The 27760-nt window shown below is 53.5% G+C and overlaps 1 protein-coding gene across 2 annotated transcripts; it reads right to left on the bottom strand.

Moving 5' to 3' along the window:
* Window positions 1-243: 243 nt before the first annotated feature.
* Window positions 244-26367, bottom strand: ZSWIM4 (zinc finger SWIM-type containing 4). 2 transcript variants are annotated; one of them, XM_027547961.1, is made up of 14 exons: window positions 25018-26365; window positions 22605-22806; window positions 20594-20950; window positions 19121-19269; window positions 18887-19037; window positions 17561-17728; window positions 16400-16750; window positions 14957-15094; window positions 14370-14624; window positions 13549-13684; window positions 8900-9054; window positions 6860-7023; window positions 4880-4961; window positions 244-4450 (listed from the first exon to the last, which is right to left on the bottom strand). In XM_027547961.1, the coding sequence occupies exons 1-14, from the start codon at window positions 25168-25170 to the stop codon at window positions 3591-3593; spliced, it is 3321 nt and encodes a 1106-aa protein (XP_027403762.1). In that variant the 5' UTR covers window positions 25171-26365; the 3' UTR covers window positions 244-3590. The 2 variants fall into 2 exon arrangements, with proteins under 2 accessions (XP_027403762.1, XP_027403763.1); XM_027547962.1 differs by lacking the exon at window positions 16400-16750 and having other exon boundaries at window positions 25018-26367.
* Window positions 26368-27760: the final 1393 nt, after the last annotated feature.

The following is a 27760-nucleotide window of genomic DNA, read 5'->3' as shown; positions in this document are numbered from 1 at the left end:
GCCTTGGGCCCCCCAGACCGTTAAATGCCAACTCCGGGCTTCCGGAACCAGGCTGGCCTGACCTGAACCTGCCTGGCCCCTTCTCCCTGGGCCCTGTGGCTTCCTAACTTGGGGGGAGGGGCCATGGCACCCTCCTGGCACATGGGGTGGGGAATGAGGTCCCTGTGGGCCCAGAGGACGCAAGCAGGCCTGCTCAGTTCTTGGGTGGGTCCAGGGCATGGAAGAGTTAAGACTGTATCCATCATCAGATGGAATAGGGCTCTTCTAGGCGTGAAACTAGGTATGTAGAGTGAAGCCCCCCAAGCTGTCAAGAGTTGGCTCAGTGTACCCCTCCTCCATCGAAGCAGCAGCAGACATCAGCTTGGGGAAGTCTCTGCTGTGTCTTGAGCCTGCTGTCCAGTTAAATAAAAGCTTCCCCCTGCCTTATGCCTGGTCTGCTGGTTGTGATGTATTCTATTCTAGTCTGCAACCCTGGAGTCCTGGCTTTTTGTCTGGGGAGGGTTGATGGGTCTGAATTTATTTTCCTGGCCTCCTGGGCTCCTGACCTCACAGGATCCCGAGCCCTACCCTGCCCACTCTGGAGACGATGAAAATTTAGTCATTTGGGTGCCCTTTAGTCATAAAGGGTGCCCTTATCATGGAAAGGTGAACTTGAAGAGTGTGCCCTGGGGTTCAGGGGTGGGTTAGAGGGACAGACATTCAGGGTTGGTGTGGTAACAAGAACTGGAACCTAGACGGGAGGATGGTAAGGAATGCCCCATGTCCAGGGGTGAGGTGGAAGGGAATGGGACCCAATCTAAGCTGGTGGTTGAGGGTGACCCGGAAGAAAACACTGGACATTTGAAGGTACCGGAAGGTGTTGATCTAATGACATTTACGGGTGACTTAGACATAAGGGACAACTTGGATTGGGGTTAAGATTTGAGATGTCTGGTATCTGAGAACCGTGGTGGGGAAATTATGTGTGTGGGCCCAAGGGGGACATTTGGCTGTGACTGGGACCTGAGTGGCACCCTAGGTGTGTGGGGATATCTGCAGATGATTTGGAGAGCCGAGGGGCACAGTAAGGGGTGCCCCAAAGTCTGAGAACATTTGAAGGCAGCCGGGAACCCCAAGGGCCAAAGCTGAGATAGGGCCCTCAGGACTGCCGCCTCTACCCTGCCAGGCCTCCAGGCGGCGCTAAGGAGCTTGTGGGTCCGCTGGAGTCTCCCCTCACATACCTGCAGGAATGTGTGAGGCGGGGCAGAAGGTGGGGTCATCTCCAACTGGTTCCCTCCAGCGCAGGGCGGTGCCAAGAGCCAATCGCCTTGCCCAGCGCCAGGGAAGGCCCGCCCACGCCTGCGCGCAGGCCCTTGGTGTCCTCCAGCTGCTGGCCCCGCCCAGCCTCGCTCTGAACCCCGCCTCTCCGGGAAGCCTGTCCTCGCCTGCCCCGGCCCTGACGCTGACCCAGTCAGTGAGTCCCTCTGTCCGTCAGTCTCTAAAGGCAGGAAACCAGTAAAGGCAACTAAAGGCTTTCTCGCCATCACCCAGGTCCCTCATCCGCGGGGTAGGAGCCCAGACACGCCCTAGGCGCGCCCGGCATTGACCATGCCCACGTCATCTCGGCAAGAACCTCGCCCACCAAGGCCTAATCTAAACCGCGTTCCACTTTTGGGGGCTGTGTCTTCTCCACCCAGCTGCACCCAGCACCTGACAGGCACCCTCCCACCCCTGCCACGTGCTTCAGTTCAGTTCAGTCGCTCAGTCGTGTCTGCAAATCACCCCAATAGCGAGGCTTCCCAGGTGGTAAAAAATCCACCTGCCAATGCAGGAGACTTGGGTTCGATCCTAGTTGAGGAAAGTCCTCTAGAGTAAGAATTGGCAACCCAATCCAGTATTCTTGCCAGGAAATCCCATGGACAGAGGAGCCCTGACGGCTAGTCCATGGGGTCGCAGAGTCAGACAGGACTGAGCAACCGAGAACGCACACAGGGAACTTCAATAGTGAGTGTCTGGAGCCAGGGCACCCTCTAGTGGCCACTCCCATCACTGCATGGACCAAGCAGCTTGGGGTGAGCAGTGTCCCCAGCCCAGCAAGGAACTAAATCTAGAGCTATCACTTTCTAAAATTCCATGCCCTTTCCTTAAACTTTGGAGCCTCAGCTTTCTCCTCAGACAGGTGTCGTAACAGATGACAGGTGTAAAGCACAGATATAAACACTAGGCTTGCTCACAGTGAGCTCTCCATCCTGTCCACTGTCATCCATACTCTTCCCACTGGATGTAACCAACAGTGGCTCCCATTGCACCCGTCGCTTGAAACTATTCCCAGAGAAGAGGCTGGAGATTTTCTACGGGGGGGAAAGGGGGCCCTGGCAGGGGCCACACTGGGGGAGGAGAACACACTTTAGTCTCAAACTAAAATTTAAAAGAACAAGCTGTGTTCAATCTTAAAAAAAAAAAAAAAAAGTAAATACAATATGTGGCTCAATAAATAGGAAAAAAAGTTACAAAATTCGGTGATCTTTGTCCTTAATTACAAGAGGAGAAAAGACAGAGGTGGATGATTGGGAGCGGGACTCTTTCTTCTTCTCCCTAGGCCAAGGTGGGGAGAGGGAGGCCAGAGAGACAACAGCTGGGAATGCAAATAGAAAGGCTAGATGGAAATATGGGAAGAGGGAATAAGATGAAGGACAGAGCCGGGAGGCAGAGGAGGAGAAAAGGAGAGACACACAGCCAGCCAAAAAATGCGAAGATGTTAGCTCCTTTCCTTTCTAGATTGGGGGGTTTGGGGGGGGGGTCTCTGGCTTGCCTGGGCTTGTCTCCCCCCACACCAGGTTCGGAGGACAGTGTGAGTCTGGCTCGGTTCCTGAGTTGTATGTCCAGTGACTAGTAGGTAGGGGGAGGGGCAATAATGACCCCCCCAGCCTGCCCTGGGACCCTGGCACCCAACGGAATCCTGGCAGGATGAGAGGGTGAGGTATGTGGCCGAGGCCTGAAGCCTCTTCAAATCCTTCAGTGGGGGTGAACCATTGATTCCCGTTTGGCAGCCTGGAGGGTGTAGGGGCTGCCCGTGGGGCCCCTGAGGCGGGGGTGGGGGTGAGGGGGTATTACAAAAGGAGTTTAGATGCCCTAACACAAGCCCTCCACCCACCCACAGTTGGGCACAGGGAGGGTCTGTCTGCTACTTTGACTTCGAAAACCAGTGTCTGGAGAGTCCTGCTTCCCAGCACTCCCTGCTGCCCCCTCAGCACCAGAGAGCTTGACTATTGCTTCTGGGGTGCTCACAATGGGATCATACCAGCTGCACAAGCACACACCCCCTTCCAGGCCTCTGGGTGCTGGTATGGCTTCTGATCCTCGCGTCTCGCACACTCGCTTGCACGCTCCTAGGCACGCACGTGGCAGGATGCCACCTCCTGCCTCCCACCTCCTTTTGGGCTTGGGGGGTGGGGGATGGCAGGCAAGACCACCCAGCTTCAGCCGGGCTCCTTCCCTGACTTAATACTGAAACGCCACACGGGCCTTCAGCGTCGAGGCCCCTGATGGAGAGCGGGTGCCACAGGGGCAGGGGCGAAGGGAGGATGCCCCCACCGTCTGCCTCTTGCCCCTCAGCCAAAACGCTCCCGCACCAGGAGCATGAGCTTCTTCTTGCCCTTGTAGGTCTGTTTGAGGTTCTCCAGAAACTGGGCGAACTGCAGGTGCCCATCGGGCGCCAGCAGGAAAGTCTCGCGAGCTTTGCCCAAGAACTCGATGAAGTCGCTGTAGTGACGCGGGCTGATGTGCGTCAGGCGCGAGTGGCTGGTGGTGATGTAGGCTGCCACAGCCGCGTCCAGCAGCTGGCAAAGCGGTGCCCGGTCGGCGCCCAGAGGCTTGGCAGCCCGGCGAGCCCCAAGGGGCCCCAGGCCGGGTGCCGAGAGGGTCCAGCGGCGCAGGATGTCGGAGAGCATGGGGGCGCAGTGGATGCTGCGGATGATAAGGGGGACGATGGCCGAGAGCTCGTGCCGGCCCAGGGAGTGGCTGAGCGAGCAGGCCCAGAGAACGTCATTGACTGCCGGGTGGCTGTCCTGGTTGAAGGCGATGCTGAGCTGCGCCAGGGCCAGCGTCGCCAGCTTGTAGGCCCGCAGTGGCAGGCCGCGGTGCTCCATGTAGCGCGCCACGGTGAAGAGGTGGGCGTGGCCCAGGCCGCCAGCGGCCGCATCCAGCACGATCTGGTAGGCCGCCTCGAAGGCCGCCTGGTTCTTCTCGCACAGGGTGAGGGCAGGCAGGGCGCAGTTCTGCGGGTCTTTCATGGCGCACTGCAAGGCCAGGGTGCGGGCGCAGGCCCAGAGCTCCTCCCGCCGGGCTGCATCCAGCTGCAGCCGCAACAGCGTGGCATGGGTGGTGCCTGTTACTGCCACGATGGTGGCCGCCTCCACCGGGGTGAATAAGGAGTACCAGTTCTGCATGATGTTCATCAGGGCTTGCGGGCCTGCGGGAAACGAGAGGGTGACACTGGCTGGGCACGGGGCAGGGATTCACCTGTGCATGGGTGTACCTATGTGTATAAGTTTACCCTGACCTAGAGTTCCCACCAGGCAAGAATAAAGCTGTATCCCCTCTACCTCCACTCTAGGCTTGATAGAAACTTTACTTTTCTAAGGGAGCAGAGGGCAGCTGGGCTGGGTAGGAACTGGGAAGGTGGGTGCTAAGCACTGGAAGGATTGTCCGTTCTCCAAGCCTCTTTAGCTTGGCCAGCCTCCAGGCTCAGCTGGACACACCCTGCCCTCCCCCATGCCCATCATTCCCTCCTGGCCCAGCCCAGACCATGGGCTGGGGTCCGGGAAGTGGCTCTGCTTCTCCCTCCTGCCTGCCTGGTTCTGCATGGAGGTGAGCCGTGAGTCCCCTTTGGGGCTCTCACCGATTTCTGTGGCACAGCTGACCAGCCAGCGCACCATCTCCCTCCGACGCCAGGTCATGGTGTTCAGGGTCATCCGCATCACCTGCAGCCGGGACACAGGGAGAGAAGGGGGTCACCCAAGGGAGGCCTATGGAAGGGGGCGGAAGACTCTGAGGGACCCCAGGAAACTCAGAAGCTAAGGACTGAATCAAAGCCGTACAGTGTGGGCAAGGGGTTTCACCTGTCTGGACCTCAGCTTCCTCATCTGTAAAATGGAGATAAAAATAGTATCTACCTCACCCAGTTGTGAGAATCAAGCGAGAGTGTGCAGTAAGTAAGGCTTTTTGTACAGTGCCTACCGCTTTAATGTGCCCAGCCATTACTGTTGGTGTTATTCTAAGGTCCCATGGATTCTATCTGGGACAACTAACCAACCTGTCACTTTTCTCTGGAAAGTTCTGTGCTTCCTGTCAGATTTCCTCCTGAGGCCCCACACAAGCACCTGCCATTACAGGTCCCACCCCCAATAAGCACCATCCTTGCTGGCCTTTCTCCTGAGGCTCCAACCCCAGGTCCTACCTAGAAGCTCCTAAATAGTGGGGTCACCACCCTACAGCACCACCCTTGGGGACTTCCCTGATGGTCCCCAAGACTCCATGCTCCCAGTGCACGGGGCCCAGGTTCGATTCCTGGTCAGGGAACTAGATCCCACATGCTTTAATTAAAAAAAAAAAAATCCTGCATGCTGCAACTAAAGGTCCTGCATGGAGCAACAAAGATCGAAGATCCTGTGTGCTATGACTAGGACCTGACACAGCCAAAAAACCCCCCAAAGCACCGCCTTTATCCCAACCCCCGTATTCCCCCACAATAGCTCCGCCCTCTTCATGGCGTTGTTCAGAGGCCAATTCTGCCACTTGTGTGCCCTTTGCTGGCCAGTTCTACACTGGGAAGATGTCACCTGAATCTGTACCTTATTCTCTAATTTTACTTTTGCCACTGAGACCCTGCCCCCATGAGCCCCATACCTGTCTATGCCCTCAAGCTGCGCCCATGCCTCTGCCCTGCCCTTACAGCACTGTCCCTCGTCCGGGTCCCTGAGGAGGACCTGGACACTCACCTGCAGGTCTTCTACCTCCACGACTTTCAACCACAGACCCCACCCCCAGAGGTGGCTCTTCACTCACAGGACCCTCCCTAAGCCCCGCCCCTCAGTAGAGACGCCTCCTTCTCACGGCAGTCTCCTGCAGGCCCTTTCCCCAAGAAAGCTCCTAGTAGGCAGGCTCTGGATAAGGCAATGGCACCCCACTCCAGTACTCTTGCCTGGAAAATCCCATGGACGGAGGAGCCTGGTAGGCCGCAGTCCATGGGGTCGCACAGAGTCGGACACGACTGAGCGACTTCACTTTCACTTTTCACTTTCATGCATTGGAGGAGGAAATGGCAACCCACTCCAGTGTTCTTGCCTGGAGAATCCCAGGGACGGCGGAGCCTGGTGGGCTGCCGTCTATGGGGTCGCACAGAGTCGGACACGACTGAAGCGACTTAGCAGCAGCAGCAGCAGCAGCAGGCAGGCTCTTCAGTTTCAGCCCCGCCCACTCATGCTCCTTATGGCACATCAACCCCAGGCCAACACACGCAGGTTCTGCTCCCTCTTGTGGCCACCTGCATGCTCCGTGATCCCCTTCCGTGTCCTCAGCCACACCTCCAGAAGTAGATTCTCACCTTCAGGTTCTGCAACTGAGTCACTCATTCATAGGTCCCACCCTCACTGGTGACTTCAGGCCCTCTCTCTCAGGACTCCTCTCCCTGACCTTGTTCCTCTGTAGCCCCGCCCAGAGATGCCATTCACATCCAGGCCCCGCCCCTAAAGGATGCGAGGTTTACCCTTAGGTCCCTCCTCCAGAAAGACCTTGAACTCAGGCCCCGCCCCCAAATGGGCCCTTGCCCCACCCTCATGCCCACCCGGCCTGCCCTCATGCTCGCTCCCGTGGCTCGCACCTGAAGGCCCAGCTCCAGCGCAATGCCCAGCAGCGTGGTGTCCGGTGGGGCGCTGGCCGGGGTGGCAGTCTTGCAGGCATCCTGAGCCAGCTTGAAAAGCAAGGCTGGAGAGTGGATGTTCTGCTGGATGGAGCCCAGTACTGCGTGCAGCCACTTGGGGTCTCCTAGAGTTGGGGGAGGGGCAGAGGATATCACGGGCATACCCTGCACCAGCTGGATGCTGCCGGACCTGCTCACACAGTTTCTTCCACACATGTGCAAATGTGTGAATGTGGATGGTGATCACCTGGCGATGGTTCCATGAAGACCTAGACCACTCTTGGCACTCCCCTTTATCTCTCCTCTGCCCCTTTCCTTTCTGTGGGAGGAAGCCACTGGACCCCTGTCAAGGGCACCAATTCTGGACCCAGCAGATGCCAGATGCCAGGGTTCAAATCACACAAGCTGTGTGATCTTGAGCAAGTCACTTCACCTCTCCGTGCCTTGGCTGCCCCATTTGTACAATGGATAATACTAATGCCACGGTACATGTCACACAGGGCTGCGGTGAGCCCATACTTGTAAAGGCCTTAATATGGCAAGACCTATATATGTGAGTGGCTTCCAGGTGGCTCAGTGGTAAAGAATCCACACGCCCATGCTGGAGCTGCAGGGGACATGGGTTCAATCCATGGGTCAGGAAAATCCCTTGGAGGAGGAAATGGCAACCCACTCCAGTATTGTTGCTGGGATAATCCCATGGACAGAGGAGCCTGGCGAGGTAGTCCATGAGGTCACAAAGAGCCTGACATGATTGATCCACTGAGCATGCAAACACATGCACATATGTGAACTTTTATTACTGTTATTATTGTTCACCTAGATCCTAGAATTCTGTTACTCAGCTCCAGCCACACCAGCTTCCTCTCTGCTTCTTAAATATAACCAGGCACTCTGTGCTGGCTGTTCCTTCTGCCTGGAATACTCTTCCCATATGCTGGGAACTGAACTGTGCCTCCCAAAATTCATACACTGAAGCCCTAACTCTCTAGAGTGACTGTCTTTAGAGGCAGACCTTTGGGAGGTAATTTGGTTTAGATGAAGTCATGAGGCTAGTGCCCCAGGATGAGATCAGAGTCCTTATATGGACAGGGGGAAACCAGAGATCTCTGTTTCTCTGTCATGTGAGGAGACGGTGAGAAGGCAGTCGTCTGTAAGCCAGGAAGAGAGCCCGCACCAGGAGCTGACTGTCCTGGCTCCCGGATCTTGAACTTCCAGCCTCCAGAACTGTAAGAAAATAACTTTCTGTTGTTTAAACCACCGCATCGATGGTAGTTTGTTACGGCAGCTGAGCTAAGACACCAGATACTGGCATTACTCCACCTTTGCCTTCATGTTGTGGCTTAAATGTCAACTTGCTGTATGCCTCTTCATAGCACTTATTACCTCTCACTGCATAACTATCTTCTTTCCCTTATTTATTGTCTGTCTGCCCTCCCTAGGAATAACACCACAGAGCCTGGGATTTGGGACAGTTTTGTTTGCTACTGGGGCTCAGCATCTGGGACTGTGCCTGGTATATACAGAAAGTGCTCAAGAAGGGACTTCCCTGGTGGTCCAGTGATTAAGAATCCACACTTCCTCTGCAGGGGGTGTGGGTTTGATCCCTGGTTGGGGAACTAAGATCCCGAAGGTCAAAAGAAAAAAAGAATGTGCTCAAGGAAAACTGCATAGGTGCACGCTAAGTTGCTTTCAACTCTTTGTAACCCCATGGACTGTAAATCCCCAGGCTGCTCTGTCCGTGGGATTCTCCAGGCAAGAATACTAGAGTGGGTTGCCATGCTCTCCTCCAGGGGATCTTCCCGACCCAAGGGTAGAACCCACATCTCTTATGTCTCTTGCATTGGTAGACAGGTTCTTTATCACTAGCACCATCTGGGAAGCCCCAAGGAAAACTGTGGGATAAGTAAAAGTAAATGGGGGGAATGGAATTAGGGTAAGGAGGGAGAGGAGTAATGTAAAGGGCAGGGGGATGGGGTGGGGGGCAGCCACGGTCCTCACCCTTGGCAGCAGTCAGCATGGCAGAGGCCAGCTCACACTGGCGGGTCTCCAGGTGGCCGAGGATGAACCAGCGGGGGAAGCGGTTGCTCATGATGGAGTCCAGCGGGTTGCTGGGAGGTTCTCCAGCTGGAAACGCTGTCTCTAGGACGGGCAGCCTGGGGTGAGAAGAGAAGCAAGCCTGCTGTGAGACAAGCCTAGACTCTCCATCCTCTCCAGGAGATGCCTCCTACCTCAGCCAGAACCTACCTTCCAGAGTCAGAAAGCCCTGGGCACCCAGGAACAAGGAAGATGTGGCTGAAGATGTTTACTGCATGTATAAAATACATGGGGCTTCCTAGGTGGGGCTAGTGATAAAGAACCTGCCTGCCAATGCAGGAGACATGAGACCCGAGTTCAATCCCTGGGTCGGGAAGATCCCTTGGAGGAAGGCATGGCAACCCACTCCAGTATTCTTGCCTGGAGAATCCCATGGACAGAGGAGCCTGGCGGGCTATAGTCCATAGGGCTGCATAGAGATGGACATGACTGAAGCAACTCAGCATGCACGCATGCATAAAATACATACAGTATAGCACAGGGAACTCTACTCAGTACTCTGCAATGACCTATATGGGGAAAGAATCTCAAAAAGAGTGGGTATATGTATATGTGGGCCTTCCCAGGTGGCACCAGTGGTAAAGAACCTGCTTGTTAATGTGGGAGACAGAAGAGATGTGGGTTCAATCACTGGGTCGGGAAGATCCCCTGGAGGGGGGCATGGCCACCCACTCCAGTACTCTTGCCTGGGAAATCCCATGCACAGAGGAGCCTGGTGGGCTGCAGTCCATGGGGTCACAGAGTCAGACACGACTGAAGTGACTTAACACACAGGCACAGAGGGATGCTGCTGTTGCTGCTGAGTCCCTTCAGTTATCTTCACCTCTTTGCAACCCCAATGACTGTAGCCCGCCAGGCTCCTCTGGTCTGTAGGATTCTCCAGGCAGGAATACTGGAGTGGCTTGCCATGCTCTCCTCCAGGGGATTTTCCCGACCCAGGGATCGAAACATGTCTCTTATGTCTCCTGCATTGGCAGGCGGGTCTTCACCACTAGTGGCACCAGGGAAGCCCCACACATAGGTATACGTATAATTAATTCACTTTGGTGTACACCTGAAAGTAACACAACATTGTAAATCAACTATACTGCAGTAAAAATTAAAAAGACAAAGATGTTCACTGCAGTTGAAACTGATCAGGGCCTTGTGGGAATCCCAGGCACAGAGGCCTTTCTGTCTGGCATTTCTTGAAGTAAGGACTCCAGTCTCCAGAACTTCCCTGCATTCCAATGGATGGACTCCAACAGTTGCTAATCAAGGGAGGAACAGCCAAGATACCACCTGAAGCAAGATTAAAGGGGCTGGAGAAACTCACCAAGATTAGAAGACCCGACCACCTGAGATGAAGGATCTGTGACCCCTGCTCATATCCTGATCTAGTCAGAGACCATATTTTTGACCCACTGTTAAAACTCTCATCAGGGTTTCCCTGGTGGCGCAGTGGGTAAGAATCCACCTGCCAACGAAGGGAACACGGGTTCGATTTCTGGTCAAGGAAGATTCCACATGGTGTAGAGCAACTAAGCTCGCGTGCTTAGTTGCTCGTCACTACTGCGCCTGTGCTCTGGGGTCTGTGAGCTGCAACTACTCAGCTTTCGTGCCACCACTACTGAAGCCAGCTTGCCTAGAGCCTGTGCTCTACAACAAGACAAGCTGCTGCAACGAGAGGCCCACATATAGCAACTAGAGAAAAGCCCGTGCAGCAGTGAAGACCCAGCACAGCCAAAAATAAATCAATCAATAAAATGATTTAAAAAGTGTTTTCAGTGAGCTCTTTGCTGACATGCCCTACACATGGGCAAGTGCAACTTCCCCTCCCAACCCCTTCTACCCGTCTCTCGCATGTCACCATCTGCCATACAACATAGTTTACCTATAAATGTGCATCCTGTCACTCCCTCACTACAATGTCAGCTCCATGAGGGCAGGAATTTTTGACTGTTGCGGTCACCATTGCATCTCCAGCACCAGAACAATGCCTGCCATACAACAGGTAAACAACACGTGTTTCCTGAATGACTCAATGAGGGGCCCCCGTAAGATATTTTGATACTCAGCTCACTGTTTCCATACATTTTGTGTTAAGAAAGTTCTACAAAGCTGTTAAATGTAATCAGAGCATGCAAAAGGAGTCAAGACTATTCTGGTTCCAAATATCTAAAATGACTTTGCTGGACTTCCCTGGTGGTCTAGTGGTTAATACTCCACCTGCCAATGCAGGAGACACGGGTTCAATCCCTGGCCTGTGAAGATCCCACATGCCCCACCAAGTAGCTAAGCCCACAGCTACCGAAGCCTGAGCACTAGAGAGCCCCTGCTCCGTGAAAAAGAAGTCACCACAGTGCGAAGTCTGAGCAGAGCCACGAAGAGTAGGCCCCACTCTCTGCAACTAGAGAAAGCCTGCGGGCAGCAATGAACACCTAACACCGCCAAAAATAAATAAATAAAAATTTAAAGAATAAATAAATGACTTTGCTACGTGACTTGGGACACAGCTTCAGCGTGTCTTTGTGTAAAATGGGTGTAAATATACTTATTTCGCTGGGGTGTTTAGAAGATTATATGGGATAATGTGAGTCAGATTTAGATCAGAAGTTGGCACCTTTTCTTCTGCACTGGTTGGACAGCCAGTATTTTCAGCTTTGTAGGCCATTTGGTCTGTGTCACAACCATCATTGTTGTGTAAAAGCAGACACAGACAATACACAAGCGAGTGAGTGGTGCTCTGGGCCAATAAAACTTAATTTCTAGAAACTGAGATTTGAGTTTCATGTGTTTTTCATGTGTCACAGAATTTTTTTTTTTTCTTCCCAACCATCTAAAAATATACAAACCATTCTTATCTCAGGGGCTGCACAAAAGCAGGCAGCTGGGCAAAGTTGGCCCATGGGTTGTAATTTGCTAGCTCTGGTTTAGGAAAAAAGTCCGACACATAAAAGAGTGTTCTCTAAATCATGGCTCTTAACAGATTATTCTTTTCAAATATTCCGGAAAATGCACCTCAAACTTTTTTTTTTTTTTGCCAGGCCATGTGGCATGTGGGATCCTAGTTCCCCAAGCAGGGATTGAACCCGATCTCCCTGTATTGGAAGCAGAGTCTTAACCACTGGACAGCCAGGGAAGCTCTCAAATTGTTAATAGGTATCTCTGGAGGATATGGAGAAGGCAATGGCACCCCACTCCAGTACTCTTGCCTGGAAAATCCCATGGACGGAGGAGCCTGGTGGGCTGCAGTCCATGGGGTTGCTAAGAGTCGGACACGACTGAGCGACTTCACTTTTACTTTTCACTTTCCTGCATTGGAGAAGGCAATGGCAACCCACTCCAGTGTTCTTGCCTGGAGAATCCCAGGGACGGGGGAGCCTGGTGGGCTGCTGTCTATGGGGTCGCACAGAGTGGGACACGACTGAAGTGACTTAGCAGCAGCAGCAGCTGGATGATAGGATCAGAGGGTGGGAGGTGGATTTCACTTAATTGGTTGGGCATGGTTTACTATGGACGGGGCCTTTTACTATTCTGATTCTGTGATCTGCTGGTGCCCATGGGAAATGGTAACCTGGTCATTCACTGCAACATCTAAATGTCTATCAGTTTCACACTGGGTTTTTCATGGTACCACCCTACAGTGGTTCACCTGTTATGTGACAGGACAGAGCCTTTAAGATGCAAAAGTTCAGTGAAAACAAGGTGCAAAGAATAGGTACAGGAGACTTCTTTGGTGGTCCAGTGGCTAAGACTTTGTGCTCCCAATGCAGGGGGCCTGGGTTCCATCCCTAGTCAGGGAACTAGATCCCACATGCCACAGCTAAAAGATCCTGCGTGTCGCAATTAAGGATTCCTCGTGCCTCAACTAAAGAAACTGAGTATGACAACTAAGATTGCGTGCAGCTAAACAAATAAATATTTAAAAAGATTTACCATCATAAGAAACCATTAGGTTATTAAAAAAAAAAAAAAGAATAGGTACCAGAGGTATGGGGCTTCCCTGGTGGCTCAGTGGTAAAGAATCTGCCTGCCAGTGCATGAGACTGAGGTTTGATCCCTGGGTCAGGAGGATCCCCTGGAGAAGGAAATGGCAACCCACTCCAGTATTCTTGCCTGGGAAATCCCATGGACAGAGGAGCCTGGTAGGCTACAGTTCATGGGGTCACAAAAAGAGTCAGACGTGACTTAGCGACTAAACAACAACAGGATGTATCATGGGCGTAAAGGAGAACCAAGTTTTAATTTTCAGATTACGAGTTTGCAGAAATCCGGACTCTTATAGTGTAGGTATGAAAGTGGTAACACTGCTTGCCTCCAGAGCTTTAGGTAGGTTGGGGTAAACCTAGAAAAGGACTCTGAATTCTGTGTCATGTGGAGATTTCTCAAATTCAAAATAATATGACATATTTATGTTTAGTCAGCAAGAGCACCGAGCGGCCTGGAATGCCAGCATGAAGGAGACTGCAGGAACTAAGTTGCGAGAGCAGGCGGAAGGATGGGGCTCCCAGTAGCCTCCCATCCTCTAATCCTTCCCGCCCCGGGGGGAGTCCCCCGCTGCATTTTCTCACCTCATGGCTCGCAGTGCGAGGCGGTAGGCCAGGTCTGGGTCGTGAGGCAGCAGTGCGGTAAACAGGTAGCGGGCACAGGTGTGCATGGGTACGCTCTCCCGGAACAGCACTTCTCCGAAGCCACTGAAAGGACCCCCTGCGGGGGCAACCCAAGCTCAACCCCCAGGTATGGGTGTGTATCGCCTCTCCCCAGGGGTCCCCACATTCCAGTGGGGTATGGGCCGCCCCAAGATAGAGTGGTTGGGGCTAGAGAGGTCCCAGGGGTGGGGAAGCAGGGCTGAAACTAAGACACGTACTGGAAAATCCAAAGGAAAGAGACCCTTGGGACCTCTGGGTAGGGGTAGGACTCAAACGCAGGCTGTTGCCAGAGTGAAGGCAGGGCTGCACTTGTTCTGGGGGCGCGGCCAAACCAGCTTCCCTAAGTGGTAGGGACGGGGCCTCACAAGGATAGGGTTGAGAGGGGGGAGGCCTCATCAATAGCAGCCGTTATTGGCTGGCAGGCTTTCTGGGGGCGGGGCCAAAATTTGGACCTCCCCTTTAGGGAACTGCCAAGGTATGTAATGATGGGATGGTTATCACTGACTCAGTGGACATGAGTTTGAGCAAACTCAGGGAGATAGTGAAGAACCAGGAAGCCTGGCGTGCTGCAGTTATGAGGTCACAAAGAGTAGGACACGACTTTGCGACTGACCAATAAGGTATGTAAGACAATAAGTACCGGAAGGTAGAGGCTGGGTCTCCCAACCCAGCAGCAACCAGAGCACTGCAGTGGACTCGACCCTACGTTTCAGGAACAACCCGGCTTAGAAGTGTGGCCTTACCTTCCAGCAGCTGTCCTGCCTGCTTGCGCAGCACCTGCACCAACCGCTCGTCCAGCTCCACTTCCTCCAGCAGGGCCAGCAGCTGCTCCTCATTGCGTACCACCTTGTCCTGGGCATACAGCCCCTCGGGCAGGGCCCGCTGCTGTCCCAGGCCCAGCAGGGCCACCTCTAGCGCCATTGCCAAATAGGACTCCCCAGGGCTCCCCGGCACGGGGACGTGCTGGTAGGCCACCTTCCGCTTCTCAGGGCCCGAGTCTGTGGGAGAAGGGCACCAAGGCTACCGGGGAGGAACCCATTTTCCTGGGACTCCAGTGGTCCCTGACCTTAAACATGGATACTGTAGGGGTGGGGGAGATTTATGGAGAGCCAGCTGTTTCTGCACACACCAGGAGGTAGCGCCCACCTTCCAACAGCAGGTAGGCCTATAGTGGCCTCACTTTCAGAAGCTAAGCCTCTTGGCACCTGGTACTGGCCAAAGGGCAGGCCAAGTGTAGGGGCGTGGCCAAGTAATACGAATACTAGGCAAAGGAGTATGGCCAAGGGGTGGTGATTCTCCCACCTCCTCCAGGGGTCCCCAGTGTGGATACCTGGGTAAATGGCGAGGGTCTCCTCCTCTAGACGACAGGCCTCCAAGAGTGCCCTGCAGAGGCAGCCAATGGGGTCCAGGGGATGGCCCACCCATCCTTCCATGTTAGTGATGCAGGTGGAACCTTTCTGCAGTAGCTCTGAAGGTAGAAAAAAAGGCTCAAGGCCCACCCCTCTACCAACCCTCCAGGAGGGCTTCCTCTTCCCAAACCCCGAGCCCAGCCTCCAGATGCCCATCCAGCACCTTCATCTCTGCCCCCTTGAGCTCTGCAGTAGCTCTCACCTCCCTGGCCTCCTATCCCACACCCAGGCTCAGGCGTGGCTAAACTGGGTGCTTTTAAAACATCCAACCAGTCTCATTCCTCTCCATTTAACCCTTAATCCTTCTCACTTCTCTCAGGCTCAACCAGCTTTCAGCACTCTCAAGGACGGATCTGAACGCTTCCCCATGACTGTCACGCACCCACCCCATCTGGAAGCACATCCTCTCATCTTCTCACACAAGCTGAGCTCTCCCTTGCCTCTGGGCTCCAGCCCACGCTGTTTCTTCTACCTGGAATATAGTTGCTCCCTCTCTTTTTCCTGGGAACCTCATGTACATCCTTAGGATCTAAGCTTAGCTCTCACCTCCTCTGGTCCTGGGGAAGGGTAGGAGCTTTCCCTATGCTTCCAGGCTAGTTTAGAGTTCTGCTCAGATACCAAAGCCCCCATCTTCCCTCATTAAACCCTGTGTTCCATTTCCTGGTAACTAACCTATCAACCCAGCCTCATCACCCAGAGTATGCAACTGGTGGCTCCCTCCTGCTCCCCATATCTAGTCTATAAACATGTTCTTTTTTGGGTCATACAATATGGAATACAATTTTGAATTTGTTGCCCATATTGGGGGAAAAAAAAAACAAAACAGGAAATTACACATCAAAGAATCCAGATTTCTGACCTCTCTTGGAAAAATCTGATCTGGCATGCTGGGTCCATGTTCTTGAAAGGCAAGTGGATGGATGCATAGAAACTACATTTCCCAGACCCCTTTGTGTGAGGTGTGAAAGGTGGGAGAAAATGAGCCCATTACTCTTCTGCAGCAGCTGTGAGTAGGTGTGTGTGTGGCTGTCTGGGGCACAGATGTAAGATTTGCCAGCAGGTTCTGGGTTGTCCTCTTGGGAACTGCCCCCACTCCCCAGTGAGGGCTACAGCCAGCTGAACTCTCTGTGCTTCTGGAGTTCAAGTTTGTGAACCCAGGCAGTGGCTTCCCTGCCTTTCAATATGGCATCCCTTTCACTGGTTCTGTGAGCCCTCAATCCCCTGTATTAAAGTCCTTTCTGCTCAACACACCTTGAGTGGTCTGTTTTCCTGTTGTACCCACAGACCCTCCAGGTTGCCACAGCCCCCAGCAGTTGGCATTTGTGTCTTCAGCCCCAGGACACGATGATAAGGTTGGTGCCCACCTTTTTTCTGCTGCTTGTAAATCTGTAGCTGATGTCGCTGCTGCAGCCGGAGGGTGTTGACTATGGCACTTGCCAGCCGCAGGGCCTGGCGGGGGTATCCATGGGCCCTCAGGGTGTCCACACGAGCACAGGTAGTGGGGAAGGGCTCGCCCAGCCAGAGCGGGTGGCCCTGGGGGTCGAAGGTTGGTTTGTCACTGCCCCCGTTGCCTGTGAGGTTGGGGCTGTAGGAGTCACTGGCCAGGATCCTCTGCAGATGGTCATCACTCCAATGCAGTGACCCAGCCTGCAGGGCGCGGCCAAACACGGTGTGGCGGGAACCTGCAGCCATCGCCATCACCTCCTCCTCTGGGCCTGTGGGAGAGGTGCCCAAATGTGGCTTCATGAGGGGGGCCCTAGCAGTTAGGCAATGGACAGTTCTATCCCACCAAATGCCAGCTTGGGCCTAGACTCTGGATACAGTGATGAGTGTGCCATCATTGCCCCCAATTTTTTCAGAAGACTTAAAGTTGTGTGTGTGTCAGGGGAGCTATCATAGTCCTTCATGAAAGTGAAAGTGTCCGACATGAAAAAGTCGTGTCTGATTCTTTGTGACCCCATGGACTATAGCCCGCCAGGCTCCTCTGTCCATGGAATTCTCCAGGCAGGAATACTGGAGTGGGTAGCCATTCCCTTCTCCAGGGGATCTTTCTGACTCAGGGATTGAACCTAGGTCTCTGCTTTGCGGTGGATTCTTTACTGTCTGAGCCACCACAAATGAACAACTGGTTCTGTCCATCTTTCTCCCTCCATACTCAATTTCTTTCTCTCTCCTCCTCTATTTCTCTCCTTTCCTCTCTGCCTGTCTTTACTTGTCTTTCTCTTCTTAATACCTGTTTCCTTTTCTTTCTGTTTCCCCTTCCCCCCACCCGATTTCTGCCTCCATGGCCAGGAGGAGACTGAGTCAGCCCAGAACTACAGGTATCTTAAATATTTCACATCACTGTCCCTCAGGCTGCCTGCTGCCCCTGCCCTGGACACTCACTGTCTCCTGGCTAGGAGGCAGGTAAGGGCTCGTCCCCTCCGCCCTGCCTCCATTTTCCCCCAGAGCACCATGATGGGGAGACTAGGCCACAGGCAATAGGGATGGGTTGTTGCGGGGAATGGCAGGGACCCCTCTCCTACCTGGGATGAGGGCTGCAGTGGGCTGCAGGCTGGGCCCATCAAAAGAGTAATTGCCCTCCTCCAGTGGGCACACGTCCAGCTTGTCCCACTTGCTAAGCAGCTGGAGCCAGCTCGTCCGCTCCTCTGGTCTGCAGTGGGGACTCAAGATGACGCACACCCACAGGGCCCCTGGGGAGGGAGGGTAGCCAATGTGGGCATGGAGGAGGCTCAGTACTCATGCCAGCAGGGGCAGCACACACTTATGGAGTGCCTGCTGTGTGCTGGGCACTGCTTAACTCTCACCTTGGGCCTCTGAGGCTGCAATTCATCCTCTCTTCACTTTATGGCTCAGAGAGGTAAAGTCACTTGCTCAAAGTCACACAGCTGGGAAGACAGAAGTCAGGACTCAAACCCTGGCTACCAGACTCCTCTTGCAATTTTTTTTTTCTCTATACCACTTATCACTATCAATCACAGGGGTCAGCGAACTACCACCTGTGGAGAAAATAAAACCTGCCTTTTTTTTGTTGTTGTTTGGAAGCTGCACTGCATGTGGGATCTTAGTTCCCCAACCAGAGATCAAACCTGCACCCCTGCCTTGGAAGCACTGGACCACCAGGAAAGTCCCCCACCACCTGTTTTTGAATGGCCTTTGAGCTAAGAGTCATTTTTACATTTTTAAATGGTGGAGGGGGTGAAGAATAAATAAAAATATTTTGTGATTTGTGAAAATGATATGAAATTCAAATAAATAAATAGTGCCCATAAATACAGTTTATTGGAATGCTACCATGCCTACTTTGTTATGTGTTTGTGGTTGCTTTTTTGCTACAACAGATAAAATTGAATAGTTGGGACAAAACCCAAATAGCCTGAAAAGCAAAAACTATTAACTGTCTGGCCCTATGGAAAATGTGTGTTGACCCCTGGCCTAATGGGCTTGTGGGATTTTCTCCTCTCTGTCTGCCCTACTAGGTGTCAGGTCTCTGAGAAGAAGAAATCAAAGTCGCTCAGTCGTTCAGAGTCTGACTCTTTGTGACCTCATGGACTATACAGTCCACGGAATTCTCCAGGCCAGAATACTGGTGTGGGTAGCCTATTCTTTCTCTAGCGGATCTTGCAGACCCAGGAATCAGACCGGGGTCTCCTGCATTGCAGGCGGATTCTTTACCAACTGAGCTATCAGGGAAGCCCTGAGGGCAGGTATTTAATCTCTTTTGTTGCCTGTGGTAGCCCCAGCGCTCAGTACAGCCCTTGTATATTGGCGGTGCTACTGAATGAGGACGGATTCAAGGTGGTCGAGCCCAGGAGCTTGCCGTGCTTCCGCTTTTGGGGTCTGGGACTCACCCAGCTCGTCCCACAGCTGGCGGCACTTGTCCGTCATGCCAGCGCCCTGCTGCCGCCACAGGGCCAGGCGCGGGTCCTGCAGGAACTGCTCAGTCATGAGGATCAGCATGCGCGCCCCATTGGAGTCACGCATCCGCAGCATCTCTCGCACCTGTGCCAAGACCTGGTGGTGAGAAGGGGCGGGGCTCTGACTCCGGAGCCTAGCCCCGCCCCCCGTGCTTGCCCACGCAGCACCTTGCAGAACATGGAGCGCAGCTGCTGGCTGGCGCCGTAGTAGCCGCCATTGGACAGCAGCTGTTTCACCTGCTCCTGGATCTGCTCCTCGTCCAGGTGCCAGCAGTTGGCATCCTCGATGCCTGCGCCTGCTGTGGGGTCTGGGGCACCTGTGGGGAGGGAGGGAAAACAAGTGTGCGCTGGGGAAAGGAATATGTCAACCAGTCCTCCAAATCACCCAATCCATCCCCAAATTCCATCCATCCCACCTGAAAACCCACTCACCCACCTATCCATCCTCATCCTACCCAAAGCATCACCTACCCATCCATTCAAACCACTCACCGGTCTATCCACACCCCCATGTCATGCCATGCATCTTTCCATCCACACATCATAACCCTTAGCACACCTACCTACCGCATTAGTCCATCATCCACCCTACCCATAACTCCTATCTGTTCACTGATCTACACACCTATCCCATCAGTCCATCCATCCATCCATCCACCTACCTAACCCTATTTGTCTTTCCAACTCATCTGTACCAAACACTCAAAACACTACTGACCTATTCATCCACTGACCCACACAACCATGCTATCCATGCATCCAGTTACCCAAACTCTCCATCTATTTTTCCCCCACCAACCATCCATTCATTTGTATCTCTCCAAACACCCACCAATCCATTAGTCCATCCATCCATCCCATATACTTGATCCATCCACTATGTCAGTCTATATATAACAACATTCATGCACCCATCAACTCACCCTCAATCCATGTACCCCTTGGTCCTTCCAATCTTCCACCAACCCCATCTGTCCACTACCTCAAATTCCGCAAGCAAAGCACACGCCATCCAACTCCACTGCCGAGTACCACCAACTCCCCATTCACCTACTGTCCCAGTAAATCACCCATCCACTCATTCCATTCATTTTCCCACACCATCAGTTCACCCCAACACTCCGTCATGAACAATTTCTGGCCACCCATCACTACTCTCAAACATCCATTCATGCCTCCACCTGCTACTCATCCATCTATTCACTCTCCATCTTACTCCATCCTCCCACCATTATAGTTAAGCAACACTTGTAGCTCCAAACCACCCCAGAATTCATAACACCTCCCGGTGTATCTCCTAACCATATCCCACCTCTCATACCCACTAAGGTCCACACATACTCCTCCTGACCTCCAACCATCCATGATCCCAGGCCTGCTCCTGCGATCTTGGGACACCCCTACCCTGGGGCTGGATCTTCCCATTGGCTGATTTCTGACCATTCGTCTACCCAGGGCCAGATCAAATCCAGGTTCTGCCACTTCCTAGGTGTGTGACCTTGGCCTCAGGTGGTGGTGCTCCACCCTCATTCCTAGATCAAGGCTATCTTTGGATGCTGTGACACATGCCTGCCACATAGCAAGCAAGGTGGCTTTGAGCTGGGGCTTCACCTCTCCCATTAGACCTTGGGGCACCCTTACCATGCACCAGGTTGATCTCAGAGCCCAGGAGGAGGATCTCGTCTGCCAAGCGCTGGGCGGTGGGCAGCACCTCGGTGTGGTGGGCGCTGATGAGGTACTGCACAAACTTCTGCAGCTGGTCCCGGTTCATCTGGGAGAGTGTCTCAGAGATGGGCAGTCTCAACTCCACCTGGTGGGCGTGCCGAATGCGGTGCAGCGACAGGGCCACCACGTGGGCACAGTAGAAGAGATCGCGGTTGTCACAGCCGCAGGTCACAGATGTGATCTTGCAGCGGTCAAAGCTGATGGAGACGTGGTAAAGCCGCTCGGGCTCTCCGGGGCCCCCTGGCTCCCGGACGTTTCCACTCAGGTGGAACCCTAAGACCAAAACCAAGCTGTCACTGCTGCATCACCCCAGAGATGGGTTGTGCTTGACAACGACGCACAGCAAGACCAGGTGCAAATTCCAGCTGAGTAACTTAGCACTAGTAACCTAACCTTGCTGGGTCTCAGTGTCTGCATCTGTGTAATGGGAATATTAATGAATAAATGTGGAGGTAGCATCCTCCTCATGCGTTTGTAAAGAGGATGAAATGGGTTAATGTAGAACACTGTTTGCAGACTGTAAGTGCTAAATAAATGCTTGTTCTTATTCTAATTCTGAATAATATTACCATAAGCCCTTGAATCATTATGGATACTGCCCAGGCTCCAGGCACCCTGGAATTTCCTGGGAAGATACCAAAGAATCTTGGGGGCGAAGGGTTGAATCTTGGGGGCCAGCTAGGGGCCAGGTCACCCCATCAACCCCCTGCCCCTCCCTGGCCCCTGGGGAGCCCAGATGCCAGGCTCATCCGACTGGTTGGGCAGCTCAGGCTCCAGCCGGCCCTGTCTGTGTCATGCAGGGACACAGCAGCTTCCTCATACCAGTTGGAGGTGGCCGAGCCTGTGGCTGGCTGGGTCATGTCCAGGCAAGGGGGCCCCCAGGCTGACATGGTTCAGAGACGGTCATCTTGGCTGAGTCCCTGCCTCCAGCTGGGAGATGACGTGACCTGCCACCATGTGAAGTGTGGTATTCCAAGGCTCATCTGCCTTCTGGCTCAGTCTCCACTGGTTCCCATCTGAGCCCTGCTTCCTGAGGTCGAGATTCATCCTTCATCTCCAGCTACACTTCCACCCGCTCCCTTCACCTGGACCCTGCTGTCTGCGCTTTAAGAGCACTCCTTACTGATGATCCTCAGCTTTCACCCTTTGTTCAGTTGCTCAGTCGTGTCTGACTCTTTGCAATCCCATGGACAGCAGCACACCAGGCTTCCCTATCCTTCACCATCTCCCTGAGCTGGTGAACTTTCACCCCAGACCCCACCAAATCCTCGTTGCCTTAGGTCCAAGACCATCCCTAAACCTATGAACCCCACCTCCACCTGAATCTCTCTGCCTGAGGTCTAAGTCTGTCTCTCACCACTGGCTCTAAAACTGCGCCACTTCCCTGGTCCAGTGGTTACGAATCCTCCTTCCAGTCAGTGTATGGGACATGGGTTCGATCTCTGGTGTCGGGGAACTAAGATCCCACCTGCCTCGTGTGGGCAGCTAAGCTCGTGTGCCACAACCAGAGAGAAGTCCACACGCCCCAACAAAAGATAAATATTAAAAAAATAAACAAAAAAACTTTGCCTCCAACTCTTACCAAGGACCCTGCTGCCTGAAGTCTAGGATCATTCTTACCTCTGGCTCTAAACCCTGGGCCCAGAGGACTCCTGGGCCCCAGTGCCTGAGGTCTGGAACCTCCCCTCACTTCCGGTTTATAATCGCTCCTCAAAACCACTGCCTCCTCCCTGTCTCACACTTCTACCTTCACCCCCAACTAAGCTGACTCAAGTCGAGGCAGATCCCTGATCCTGAGCTCAGAATATTTTGTACAACCCTCTGTGGGCATCAAAGCCTGCCTTTTGGAATCTTCCAGCTCCCTGCTCCTCCACACATGCTCTGGACCCTTGGCCTCACTGGCAGGGCTGGAGGGACAGGCACTCACCTACTTGTAGCACACGATCTACGGCCCCACTCTGCAGCAGGTGCAGCCCACGGGTGAAGGGCACCCGGGCGTCGTGCTCGCCCTCTGGGGGCTGGTACCCCAGTGATGAGTACATACATATCTCCCGCTCGCTGCGTGGAAATGACCAGAACACAATGCGCTTCTGGACTGGCTCCGGCACACGGGAGAACCGCTCCTCAACCTGTGGAAAGAGCTGCTGTGTTAGAGACCCGGGTGCTGGAACCCTGACTTTGCTGCTTACAAGTACCATGACCCTGGGGACTTCCTCCGCAGCCCAGTGGCTGGGAATCTGCCTTCCAGTGCAGGGGATGTGGGTTCAAGCCCTGGTCCAGGAACTAGGACCCCACACGCTGTGGGGCAACTAAACCCACCCACCACAACAAAAGATGCCACAGTGAAGATCCTACCTGCCACAGCTAAGACCTACCAAAATAACCAAATAAAACAAGTAGCATGACCTTGGACAAGTCACTTTGCCTCTTTGAGCTTCAGTTTTTCTCAAGTGTAAGAAGAAGATGTTAAGAGCACCCGCCTTTTGGGTGTCATGAGTATTACATATGCATTAATATGTATAGCACTTATAATAACACCTGGCCCATTGTTAGTATTCTAGAACTTTCTGTCACTTCCCTCTTGAATGTCAGGTCCCAGGATCCTAATGGAAGGTAGTCTCACCCCTCAGGCTTGTGGGGTTGGGGTGGGGCAGGAGGAAAGAAGACAAAAGTGATCAGAAGACGAGTGATCAGGCCTACACAGTCTTAGCCCACATTGTGCTAAATGTTTTATGTATATTAAATACCCTTAATTCTACCAGCAACAATCCAATATTTTGGCAGCCTGGGGATTCTAAACTCAGAAATAAGGTGAATTCATTTGTTCAGGATCCCACAGCTGATGAGCTCCAGGTTCCAAGACAGGCTCTCTGTTCCAGCTTCTAAGGGTCCCCAGGAAGGGACGAACGTCCTGCCCACCCCTGGGGGCTCTGGGCAATGAACTGAGCTGGTTGAGCCTACATTCCAGTCCAGGCTTGCTACTCACTGGCTGGGTGTCCTTGGGCAAGTTTCTCAACCTCTCTGTGCCCTTGTTTCTTCAAAGTAAGGAGACCAACTTCCAAAGAGCTGCTTCTGCGTGGTAAGACCTTTACTAGGGCCAGACCTGCCTGAGGCAGGTACATGGGAGCCTTGGAGAAGGTTTTAAGATTGTCCTGGGGGTCTCACACACAGTAAAGGAGCAGGAACCCTTCCGAGTCCCCAGTCCTGGATTTCAAAGGGAAGTGGGAGGACCAGTGATTCGCCCGGGGCCTCGGGGACAGTTGGCAGATGACTAAGGAGGGATTTTCCAGGCCATGAATCAGAGCCCGCCCCATCCACACTTGGCCCAGACCCATTGGTCGAGGCAGACTCCCTAATTCTTTTGAGGCCAGGGAGCAAAGAAAGCCACCCAAAGCCAAAGAGAGGACAGAGCCTGTCAGGGCTGAGGAAGGCTTGGTCAGGTCCTAGCCACAACTCCACTGAGGCTGGGAAAGTTGACTCTAATAGCTTCCGCCCTGGGGCCATCCTGGCAGGGCCCCCAGAAACCATAGGGGCAGGGTTCCAGGTGCACCTGTCCAGGTAGCAAGACCCTGGCCCCGCACTTGCTGCCAAACTCTGGAAAGACTGGGATGGTTGAGGGTGTGGGGTGGGGAAAAGGGGAGGGTAGGCATGAGGTAATGGGGAGGGAGGACTCTGACAATGGAGTAATCTTTGCAGCCAGTCAGGAGGGGCAGCCCCAGGTGGGAGGTGGTCCCAGAATGACAGGGGGTTGTGTATTAGGGCCTGAGTGAAGGATTCCCAAGAGAAGATGTCCCCATGGGATAAGTGGGTTGTGGAGGCTGGAGGCAGGGATCGGAGACAGAAAGGCGTGTCTTGGGCCTGGGATCTATATATATGGGAGAGTCCTCTAAAGGGGTGTAGGTCAGAAATGTTGGGTCTCTAGGTCCTGAGATCTGCTCTGTTCCCAAGTTGGGGTGGTCGTAAGAGTTGGAGAGAGGACTGAGGATTGAATGGGGTGCCCTAACTGGGGATGAGGATAAGGTGGGACAAGAGAGGTATGCGGTGTCCTAAGAGGACCACGGGTCAGGAGGAGAAAATGGGTCCCGAGTTGGATCTGGGGCACTCAGGTATTCCTGGGTCTTGTGGGCTGAAGAGCAGAGTTGTCCCAGGAAGGGATGGGGGTGGAAGGAGTGAAATGGGAGGATGAGGGGATGTCTTGGGTAGAATTAAGGATTTTGGAGATCTCTGGAGGTGTCTTCGATGGGGACAGGTCCGGAGGCTGGGGTCTGGGCAGGGAGAGGAAAAGATACGTCTAGGAAGAGGCTAGGAGTGGGTTCCTCCCCACCCCGCCTCTCGCTCACCTGCTCAAAGGCCCAGTTCTCGGCTACTCGCTTGGCGCTGAGGTCCAGCAGAGCTTCGGGCCGGCCCCGGCCGCGCACGGCCCCGGCCCCGGCGTTGCGCTCCTCCGGTCCTGCCGGGCAGCCCCGGCTCCGCTTGGCCGCGGGGGGGTCCATCCGGCCCGGCCGGAGCCGGGGCCGGGGCGGGGCCTGTTGAGGGGGTTCTGCCCGAAGCCCGCTCCCCCTCGCCGGCTCCCACGACTCGTGCCCACCTTCCTGACCTTGGTCTGTGCTCGGTCGCCCCGGGACTCGCGCCGCACCCACCCCTGGGCCACCACGGTGATGCGGCCCCTTTAAGACGCTTCACAACAATGAAGCTGCCTCGGCCGCCGCTTTATCCTACACCGTTGTCCCGCCCCCGCCGCCCATCCCTATTGGCCCCCCCTTCGGCCTCCGAGGCCCTCCTCCGCCGTTGGCTGCACCACCAGATCCGTATCCAAGTCGACGCTGTTCATTCGTTACGTGCACTGCCCGTCTTTTCGGGACTACTCAATCAGGACGCTCAGCGAGCTGGGCTGTCAATCACGAAGAGCCGAAGACCAATCACAGTGGGAGGAGACCCCGCAGCGCCGGCCTTAAGCGGAGTTTCGGGGCGGGTCTTGGGTTCATTCACAACATTCCTCCCCCGCCCCCCTCGGGCTGGACAGCGCTCCCAGGGCTGCTGGGGCTGTGCCCACACACAGCTTTGTTTACTGAGGGTCGCTTCCGGGCGCCGCGAGGGGACAATCAACACTGCTCGGCCCGGGAGCGAGACAGAGCGGCGGGATCCCCGGGCAACCTCTCAGCCCATCCTCCCTCTGGGCTGTGTGGCGTGAGAAACAGCCTCTCTGGGCTCCAGGTCAAGTTTTGATGCTTTGCGGAATGGAGGGATCACAGGTCGCTTGGTAGAGCTTATGGGGGCTGCGGGCACCCTCTCTAGAAATAGAGCCAAATTCAAATCCATCCTTGAGCCCCAAGATAAGTACCCCCAATCCATTCTATGCCTCATATATTGTTGTTGTCTTTTAGTTACTAAGTAGTGTCCGACTCTTTGTGACCCCATGGACTGTAGCCCGCCAGGCTCCTCTGTCCATGGGATTTCTCAGACAGGAATACTGGAGTGGGTTGTCATTTCCTTCTCCATATATTATGTTGAGTCATATGAAATTATTGATTTTCAATCATTTTTGATACACTAAATGACAGTCTCATAAAGTTCAATGTAATAGATGTTAAATCTGACCACTTCTGAATTATTTTTTCTGATTCAACTTATCTGGGCCACATCTCTGACCTTGAAGCTGTCGGTGGTGCTCATTGCAGTTCCCCAGCCCAACCCACACCCCCGGCTTCTGCCCACCGTGGCCCCTGCCAGCTCCATGTCCTCAGAGAACCCTGCATTTCCCCTTTGCCACACTTCTCTCCGTCAGCATTACGTTTCTTTATCATTTCAGCAGTTGTTTACCTTCTGTCTCTCCCTGCTCCATGGCGAGCTCCAAGAGGCAGTAGTTTGTCCAGCTGATGCACTGCTTTAAGGCCAGCACCTGAACACCTCAGGACATACAGCAGTGGCTCAATCTATATATAACTTGTTGACTAAACCAACTCATGCCTGTTCCCATTCCACTGAAATGATGTACAGAGCAGGAAAAACTCAAGCTGGCTCTTAATTGGTCTAATGGCTGCCCCCTGCCCCTCCTCATATGGAAACTCTGGCTTTTTCCTTCCAGGAATTTCCAGTTTCACAGCTGCACGTTCTGGCCAGTCCCCAACCCACCATTCAGCAAACTCTCTCTGACCTGCACTGTCCAATATGGTCACCACTGGCCACAAGTGGGCTTTTGAGTCCTTGAAATGGGGTCAGCCTGAATTAGCCTGTGCTGTGGACTTACCTCGTGGCTCAGACAGTAAAGAATCTGCCTACAATGCAGGAGACATAGTTTTGATTGTTGGGTCAAGAAGATCCCCTGGAGAAGAGAATGGCTACTCACTCCAGTATTCTTGCCTGGAGAATCCCATGGGCAGAGGAGCCTGGTGGGCTACAGTCCATGGGGCTACAAAGAGTTGAACATGACCGAGTGACTAAGCATGTCAATGTAAGCACACTGGATTTCAGAGACTTAGTAAGAAAAAAGGCAAAATAACTTAAGAACTTTTTTATATTGATTACATGTTGAAATGATGCTATCTTAGATAAGTTTGTGTTAAGTAAAATACATTATTAAAATTAACTCCACCGGTTTCATTGTGTATTCATTTTATTCTATGGGGTCTCAGGGCATGTCAAGTTATGTATGCAACTTGCATGGTCGTTTCTATGGGACAGCACTCCACTGTAATTTCTGTGGGTCTTGAGAAACCACAGCTGACCACGATGACAACAAAAGAAACAATAATAATAATACTGTACTGATTGTTTATGGTGTACTGTAGCTGTTCAGACACATGATCAAGTTTAAGCTTTCTGACAGTGCTGCAAAATGGGGATGTTATCTCCATTGCTCAGATGGGGAAACTGAGGCTTAGAGGGGTGGTCTTTGCCTGCCTGGGAAGCCCTAGACTTAGTAAAGCGTGTCTTTCTTGCAAGGATTTGAGGCAGAGACAGATGTATGGGGAAGGGGTAATGGGTGAGGAGAGAAGCAGGCAGAACTTCACCAAAACAAGTCTTTCAGCTGCTCCCCTGGCAAACAGGACCCACGGTCCGGCTGTTCCAAGCGGCTCCCTTCAG

This window comes from Bos indicus x Bos taurus, chromosome 7 (assembly GCF_003369695.1).
Source record: "Bos indicus x Bos taurus breed Angus x Brahman F1 hybrid chromosome 7, Bos_hybrid_MaternalHap_v2.0, whole genome shotgun sequence".
Classification (NCBI taxonomy): domain Eukaryota; kingdom Metazoa; phylum Chordata; class Mammalia; order Artiodactyla; family Bovidae; genus Bos; species Bos indicus x Bos taurus.
This window is presented reverse-complemented; position numbering and strand designations above follow the sequence as displayed.

Excerpts from the sequence above, each read along its gene's own strand:
- ZSWIM4 (XM_027547961.1), bottom strand. The coding sequence starts at position 25,170 with ATGGACCCCCCCGCGGCCAAGCGGAGCCGGGGCTGCCCGGCAGGACCG. Across the intron at positions 19,270-20,593 it reads TGAGATCAACCTGGTGCATG|GTGCCCCAGACCCCACAGCA; the intron begins GTAAGGGTGCCC and ends CCCTCCCCACAG. Across the intron at positions 19,038-19,120 it reads TGCGCTCCATGTTCTGCAAG|GTGCGAGAGATGCTGCGGAT; the intron begins GTGCTGCGTGGG and ends GTCTTGGCACAG.